The sequence below is a fragment of the Babesia bigemina genome, scaffold Bbigscaff_71054 (assembly GCF_000981445.1).
Source record: "Babesia bigemina genome assembly Bbig001, scaffold Bbigscaff_71054".
NCBI classification, from domain to species: Eukaryota; Apicomplexa; class Aconoidasida; order Piroplasmida; family Babesiidae; genus Babesia; species Babesia bigemina.
In genome coordinates, this window is record NW_012237217.1 from 2,367 (window position 1) to 10,127 (window position 7,761).

Consider the following 7,761-nt stretch of genomic DNA (forward strand, 5'->3'; position numbering starts at 1 on the left):
GGGGCGATGTAGAGTGGGTTAAGGGGCGATGTAGAGTGGACACAGGGGCGATGTAGAGTGGATAAGGGGGCGATGTAGAGTGGGTTAAGGGGCGATGTAGAGTGGATAAAGGGGCGATGTGGAGTGGATTAGGGAGCGATGTAGAGTGGGTTAGGGAGCGATGTAGAGTGGGTGAAGGGGCGATGTAGAGTGGATAAAGGGGCGATGTAGAGTGGATAAGGGGCGATGTAGAGTGGATTAGGGAGCGATGTAGAGTGGGTAATAATCACCACTCGTGACCATGTCATCGCTGCCGTGACCATGTCATCGCTGCCGTAACCATGTCATCGCTGCCGTGACCATGCCATCGCTGCCGTGACCATGCCATCGCTGCCGTAACTATGTCATCGCTGCCGTAACCACTAACTTGGTCAGGTGTTTGGTCACCACTTTGGTTATGGCATTGGTCAGCACATTGATCACCACATTGGTCAGCACATTGGTCACCACGTTGGTCACCACTTAGGTCAGGTGCTTGGTCACCACGTTGGTCGTGGCATTGGTCAGCATCTTGATCAGCACTTCAGTTAATTATTACACAATAACATACAACGATTAATGAGTGATGCAACAGATTAAAGCACAATTCATAAGTTAGGTGAGTAGGTGATATGCTAGGTGAGTGTAGATAGTAAACACGTGAGTACGATTATGGTTGCAGATAAAACACCCTCCCCAGTTTGTTAACACGTGCAGCGGCAAGCAGTGATTGAGCAGCTATCCTATGACTCGAGGGACTATGCAAATGCGATTTGAAGTGGAGGAGGTCTAGGCGGATGACCATGACGTGGAGGAGGTAGAAGAGGGATAGTGACCAGAGGGCGACGTTGAGCCAGATGAAGGGTGCTCGGATGATGAAGAGGAATTTGTCACATTCCTTAAATAATTTCGTGAAGTAGTCGGACATTAGTACATTCTTCAACTGCTTGCAGAAGTCGGCACATGTGTTTGGATAATTTTTGTTTTGTAATTTGGATGGATCACCGAAGGAGAACCCATAACTGTACAACGTCGGAGCGACGCCTTTGCAATCAACAATAGAGTGGCATTGACAATTAGGTTTTTTGGAGGCGTCACTTATTGATCCATGATCTCCGCGTTTGCACTTGTCGCCTCTTAAACAGCCACGGCAGCCCCAGTCTTGACAGTAAATGTTGCAAAACGCGTCATACAAATTTTTAAGATTCGCCCAAAAGCTCCATGGGAGGTAGACAGCCCATGACAGGTAGAGGCTAGCATGCTTCTCAGCAAGGTAACGATGAGAATGGCGGCATAGTGTGGAAATATAGGAGCCGCACTCAAGTTCCAGGTTGTCCTTGTCTTTGCAGCTATCAGACGTGACAAGATTCCTAAGATGGGCAGCTGTACATTTACCATGCTTAGGAGACGGCGAACCATATGCGTTGGTGAGTGTTGCAGTTAGTGTCGACTGGTCGGTGTAAAGCTTAACGGACTGCTTCGTGATAGATGCACCGAATGCATTCTTAAGTGCTTCTATGTTATCATTCTTCAGTTCCGTTTTCGCATTAAGACCGTTTACGAGCGACAACGAGAATCCAAAGTGCTCAGCCAGCGTGGACGGAGGTGTGGGAACGAGGCAGAATAGCCCTGTGAGGTACCTTATACCGACGAATTTGCTTAGCACTTCACACAGCTGTTTGCCCGTTTTTGTACTACCCGAAAAACATCTAAAGCCAAGTGGAGTTAGACATGGCATTCCTTTTCTAGAGGTGGATGGACAGGTAGCGCACTCATATTTGCAACCGATTTTGCTGAGTTGGTGCGGTAAATGACCAGGAAGACAATCATTCAAATAGGACATTAAAGGGGAAGTTGGTTGGCAGTTTACTTTGCTGTTTGCCTCGCACGTTGGTTGGCACTTTGGTTGCTTAATTGGTTGGCTCGTTGCTTTGTCACTTGAGTGCTCCTTGCACGGCCATTTGGCTGGAGCGGTGTACATACCGTACTCGCAGTCGTACCAACCGTGATGTTCAGCTTTGAGTTTGCATTGGTTCTTCAAAAACATCAACGTCGGTAGAACTCTACGCAAGATGTCCAGGAGCATGTCGAGGCAATCTTCACCTGACGCCGGGTAGTGGAATTTCATGGAGTTATTGCAGAAATCACTGCCGTAGATTGTATCGGCGTCGCCTGTACCTGCAACCGTGGTCAGTACATCATAGGCGTTTGCACAAGCGTATGTTACGGCGTCACATATTTTATCATATGGTATGTACCTTGGGTACGCCTCTAAGGACAACGGTTTGTCAGCTTCTAATGACAAGAAGCTTTCCTCACTCACTGCTGCCTCATCAACTTCATTTTCGAATGGCGGACGAAGTCCGTTGATAAACAAGTCTTGTTTAGCTGGATTGTGTGTTAGACCCGAAAGCCAAACTAACATTTCGAACACGCTACACGGCTTTCTGGTTGAATTTAATGTGGCCATATGACAGACGTCATAGTACTTGTCAATGTGATTGAGGAAGCATTTAAGCATATCGAAAATGTCAAATTTATCAGCTTTTTTCTGCTTCGTTGTCTTATCTGCTTCATTCGACTCGCACGTCTTAAAATGATCAACAACGTTGAGAGTCTTTATTTCTTCGTTGAGCTTGCCAAGAACCTTTTTGCCGGTCATGCTAGTTATACATTGCGATTCACCGTCCTTAGAGTTCTCCGTTTTCGCTACTGCATAACCGCAACGCCGAAGGTATGAACCAAGCGGGTTATCCTCGCCTCCCTCAGTTTCACAAAGTTTTTTGTTGCTCCACTCATCTTCACATTCATATTTTAACATCGAAATGTCTTCGTGAATGATATTAAAAAGCGTGAGGAAGATCTTGGACAACCTCCTACCGTCATCCGTCAACTCCTCGTTTGAGCCAGAATCTCCATCAGATTTTTTGGCGTCAATTTTTGGTCTAACAAGCTTAAATGTATCCCAATTAATAGGTTTTCCATCATCATACCCGTTCACATACACCCGCTCCATCTGCTCGACAAACCCCTGCAGCCCCTTTTTGACCGCATCGAGCAGCTCCGGGTGCCGGGGGTTGGCGAAGGCGGAGGGGGATAGGGAGTGGAGGGAGGTGGAGAGGTGGGAGAGTAAAGAGACGAATTTATTATCGTAATTATATATTTTAAGCTTCTTATCTCTGGCAAGATGCACAAGTATTTCATCTAAATTTTCTTGGACTTTCTTAACGTCTTCAGCATGGTCTCCACCGACGGTGGGCTTGGGGGGATCTCTCTGATTTAAAATTTGGAAATATATGAATTGTAATATATAGTCCAGATAATCCCTTAATTTTAGTGATGATAACTCAACATTTTGATTAGCGTTCAGCTCTTTAACTAGGGCACCGAGTTGACCACCCGTTTCATCCTTGCCGTACATGACTTTTAAGAAACCTTTTAAACCGGTTTTTAGGCCGCGCTTTATGATGTTTTCGATTGCTGCAATTTGCTCTACAACGAGAGTTTTGAGAGCTAACAAATCTGCGAAATGGGTATCCGCGAATAGAGTCTGCACTTGGTTGGTAACTGTTAGGAAGGATGCTCTTGCGTGTTCCAACATTTTGGTTTGGAGAGATTGAAGTGCAGTTTGACAGCCTTCATGGGCATCTTTGACGGTAACACGGAGTGCCTGCATTGCATCATCCAACTGCGTGGAGGCAGTATTGATGGCTTCCTCAACAGAATTTCGTATCATGTTCTTAATGATTCGAATTTCTTTCCTCAACTCTTCCATTTTTTCAACTGCTTCCACCTTTGCTTCGGCAACATGTTGGGGGAGATTTTCTAAGTGGGAAATTGTCTGCTGCAGATGAGCAATGGATTCATCACGCAATGTTTGGTCTGTACCGTAGTCCCCAAGTTTTTGAGTGTCAAGCATATCAGTGCCTGAAATAAACGTTTTACCTATTTCAGTCTGTATGGCAGTGATGTCTCTCTGAAGGCTGCTGTTCTCCGTCGTGTTATGTTTGTAATTTGTCATGATAGTATCAAATTTGATATCATCATCAGAGCCAATGTATTCGGTCAGTATGCTTTCCACCCTCCTCTCAACGCTGTCGTCAAGAGCAACAAGTTTGGCGGACGAAATGGCGGAGAAGGATGTAAGCGCAGTGCTCAGATTGTTATGGAGCTTGTCAATTTCCATTTTTGATTCCTCTAATGCTTTGGTAAGCTTATCGCCTATCTGAACGCCGTCTCCCCTATCATTTCCAAGTACATCCTTAATTTTCTGTGCATCTTTAATAGCTTCCTCCAAAGTGAAGTTGAGATTAAACTTCGTAATCGTACGTATGGTCTTGTCTTTGGTAGACGTAAGCGATTCAAGCGCATTGGCAGTTTGCCTGGCGGTAGAGGTTAGAGCCGCCAAAGCGTATTGCACTGCAAGGTTGAGATTATATCTATTGTCAGTCGGGGTACTGGTGAAAACACCGTTCTTTAGGTTAGTATTAATTTGACGTACTATACCCTCGACGAACGACAATTTACCAGCGCTTGTTAGTTTGTCTTCCCTGATTTTCGTATTGAGAGCGTCAGCAAATTTCTCGCAACCTTGTCGTACAGCGTCAATGCTTTGTTCAATGCTTCCTCTCTCGTCGTTAACTTTAAAAAGTTGTTTTGCAACGCTGAGTTCGCTAATGAGCTCACCTTTAAAAGCATTTGCAATTTTCTTGTTAAGATCGGCATATTTCACTACCATATTATTCATGTATTGCGCCGTGAGACCATTCCCCTTATCACTATCTTTGTTCTCCTCTACCCATTTCTCAACTTTTTTCTTCACGATCTCATACCCTAAAATCCTGGCAATCCATCCCTCCACTATTTCGTCAAATCTTGTCTCAAACGCCGACGCGTACGCTTTCAACTTATGCTGAATCCCCTTAAGTCCTTTATAATCGTTTCCAATGCCTTTGATCCCTTCCACAAATTCTGTGATGTCTGATTTAAGCAGAACCCAATTATAATACGCACTTTCATAATTTACGCTATTTCTTGTCTTTGTGTCACCAATCTTTCCTTTAATTTCTTCAACCTTTTTACGGATTTCATCAACATGCTTCCTAACATATGTCTTCACCGCACCATCAATATTAACACGCAATTGTCTCAAATCGGTTTCTATATCTGTCCGCAAATTACTCACAACATTCCTGACTTGCTGCACAAGTCCATCATGCCCGGATCCGCGCATCCCGTCTACAACCACCCTCTTAATCCTCCTCAACTCCTTCTCCAATTCCTCTCTCATCCCCTCGGCAGCAAGTTGGAAGGTCTTCATTTGCGTGCGTAAATCAGATTCCTTTCTTAGAAATTGCCCAGGCGATGTGGTCTTCAGAGTCTCCATTTCGTTGTCTATATAAGTGAATTTCGCTTTAATAAAGTTTTTGTAATAGTCATCCACCCGCTTCGCTAACGCCTCCACTTCTTCCATCGCTTTTAATGTACGACTTTTTACAAATTCGAAGTGCACCATTTTTCTATTTTCCAAGGACGCAACACTCCCACGAATGTTTTCGAATTGCGTTTGTAATTCGTCCCTCACTTTTCCAGTTTCAATATTAATCAGCTGCGTTATCGTTTTTTCCTCCTCCTCCAACGCCTTGTCCACATTTTTCACCTGCCTCGTCAGCATCTCATTTGTAGATGATTCATGCAACATTCTTACAGCCATTTTGATTGGCTTGATCTCACTCATCATTTCGTTTTCTAAGTTTCTATCTAACCAGCTGATATGCGTGGTTTCTGCGTTTGTAACATGTTCATCAATTTTGTGAAGAACAGTTTTCCATGTATGCAACTGAATTTCAAGTTTATCGTTAGGATTAATTGACATTTTATGCTTTCTTTCTAGGTCATTAATTAAGGTTGTTAATTCATTTTTGATATTTTCTGTTTTCTCACCTAATTTACTCTCATACCCCTCCAGCCACCTCTTCACCGCGCCGACAGAATCCACAAGCCCAGTACGCCCGGAGCCAATATTTTTATTTAAGGTGTCTAGTACATTTTGAAGCCTTTTACTCTCTGGCTGTATGTATTTATCATAAGTTGTCACTTCATTTTCATCTTTCACCGCCTCAAGAACACCACTCAAAAATCCCATCACCCCGTCACACAGCCTGTCCAAGTCAGAGTACACAATCCCCTCGCCAGTGTAGCCTTTCGTAGCAGAGTTGAAGCCGAGGAAAGTCTGAAGGCCGTCACATAAATTATCTAAGAGGTTTTTAGGGTCATTTGACGCATTTTTAGAATTAGTCAAAAATCCACAAAGCTCCTTCACTTTCTTCAAAGCCTCCAACTTGGACTGCAATTTGTCTGACTCAGCAGAGGGCGAGGGGGAAGGAGGAGAGTTATTAGGAAGGTTATTAGGTTCATTAAGGCTATTATATTGATCTGTAAAATTCTTAATTTCATTTTCAACTTTCTGCTTTAGTTGACCAATTTCACCGGTGTCAACAGCCTGGCCAGCAGAGTTGACAGACACAGAAAGGTTAGTAACATGAGAAGAGTAAACATTTTTAAGCTCTTCAGTACTGTTAATTACAGCGATAATAGCCTTCACAACGGCTTTTCTAACACTCTCACTTTGACCAACAAATCCGCCAAGCTGAACAGCAAGGTGACCAAGGCTAATGAGCATGGAGTCAATGTCCTGCAAGGCTCTTCTAGTAGCATCGTCAGTGAGAGAATGGTCAGTATCAGCAAGTTATTATAAAGGTTTATAGAGGTCATAGCGTTAATAAGACGAAGTAATTCGAAAGATTTGGACTTAGGGTGAACATGGTCAGGGCAGTGGCAAGAGGTGGAAGAGGGGAAGCGAAGGGTGACAAGGCACAAGTTATTATTGTGGTCTAAAGAGGTCATAGCCGTATTATAGCGAGGTAATTCGAGGGATGTGGAGTGGATAAAGGAGCGATGTGGAGTGGGTAAAGGGGCGATGTAGAGTGGGTAAAGGAGCGATGTAAGGTGGATAAAGGGGCGATGTAGAGTGGGTTAAGGGGCGATGTAGAGTGGGTTAAGGGGCGATGTAGAGTGGGTTAAGGGGCGATGTGGAGTGGGATAGGGAGCGATGTAGAGTGGGTAAGGGGCGATGTAGAGTGGGTTAGGGAGCGATGTAGAGTGGATAAAAGAGCGATGTGGAGTGTATTAGGGAGCGATGTAGAGTGGGTTAGGGAGCGATGTAGAGTGGATTAAGGAGCGATGTAGAGTGGATAAAGGGGCGATGTGGAGTGGATAAAGGGGCGATGTGGAGTGGATAAAGGAGCGATGTAGAGTGGGTTAAGGGGCGATGTGGAGTGGGTTAAGGGGCGATGTGGAGTGGGTTAGGGAGCGATGAAGAGTGGGTTAAGGGGCGATGTAGAGTGGGTTAAGGAGCGATGTGGAGTGGGTTAGGGAGCGATGTAGAGTGGATAAAGGGCGATGTAGAGTGGATAAAGGGGCGATGTGGAGTGGATAAAGGAGCGATGTGGAGTGGGTTAGGGAGCGATGTAGAGTGGCTTAAGGAGCGATGTAGAGTGGCTTAAGGGGCGATGTAGAGTGGGTTAAGGGGCGATGTGGAGTGGATAAGGAGCGATGTAGAGTGGATAGAGGGGCGATGTAGAGTGGGTTAAGGAGCGATGTAGAGTGGATAAAGGGGCGATGTAGAGTGGATAAAGGGGCGATGTAGAGTGGATAAGGGGCGATGTAGAGTGGATAAAGGGG

The 7,761-nt window shown here is 44.9% G+C and overlaps 1 protein-coding gene across 1 annotated transcript; it reads right to left on the minus strand.

Annotated features, from left to right (window-relative positions):
- Positions 1-688: 688 nt before the first annotated feature.
- Positions 689-6,700, minus strand: BBBOND_0003480 (hypothetical protein, conserved; the record flags this gene model as incomplete). Its single annotated transcript, XM_012915181.1, has 1 exon — positions 689-6,700. One exon carries the CDS (start codon positions 6,698-6,700, stop codon positions 689-691), a length of 6,012 nt encoding a protein of 2,003 aa, XP_012770635.1.
- Between the last annotated feature and the right edge of the window lie 1,061 nt (positions 6,701-7,761).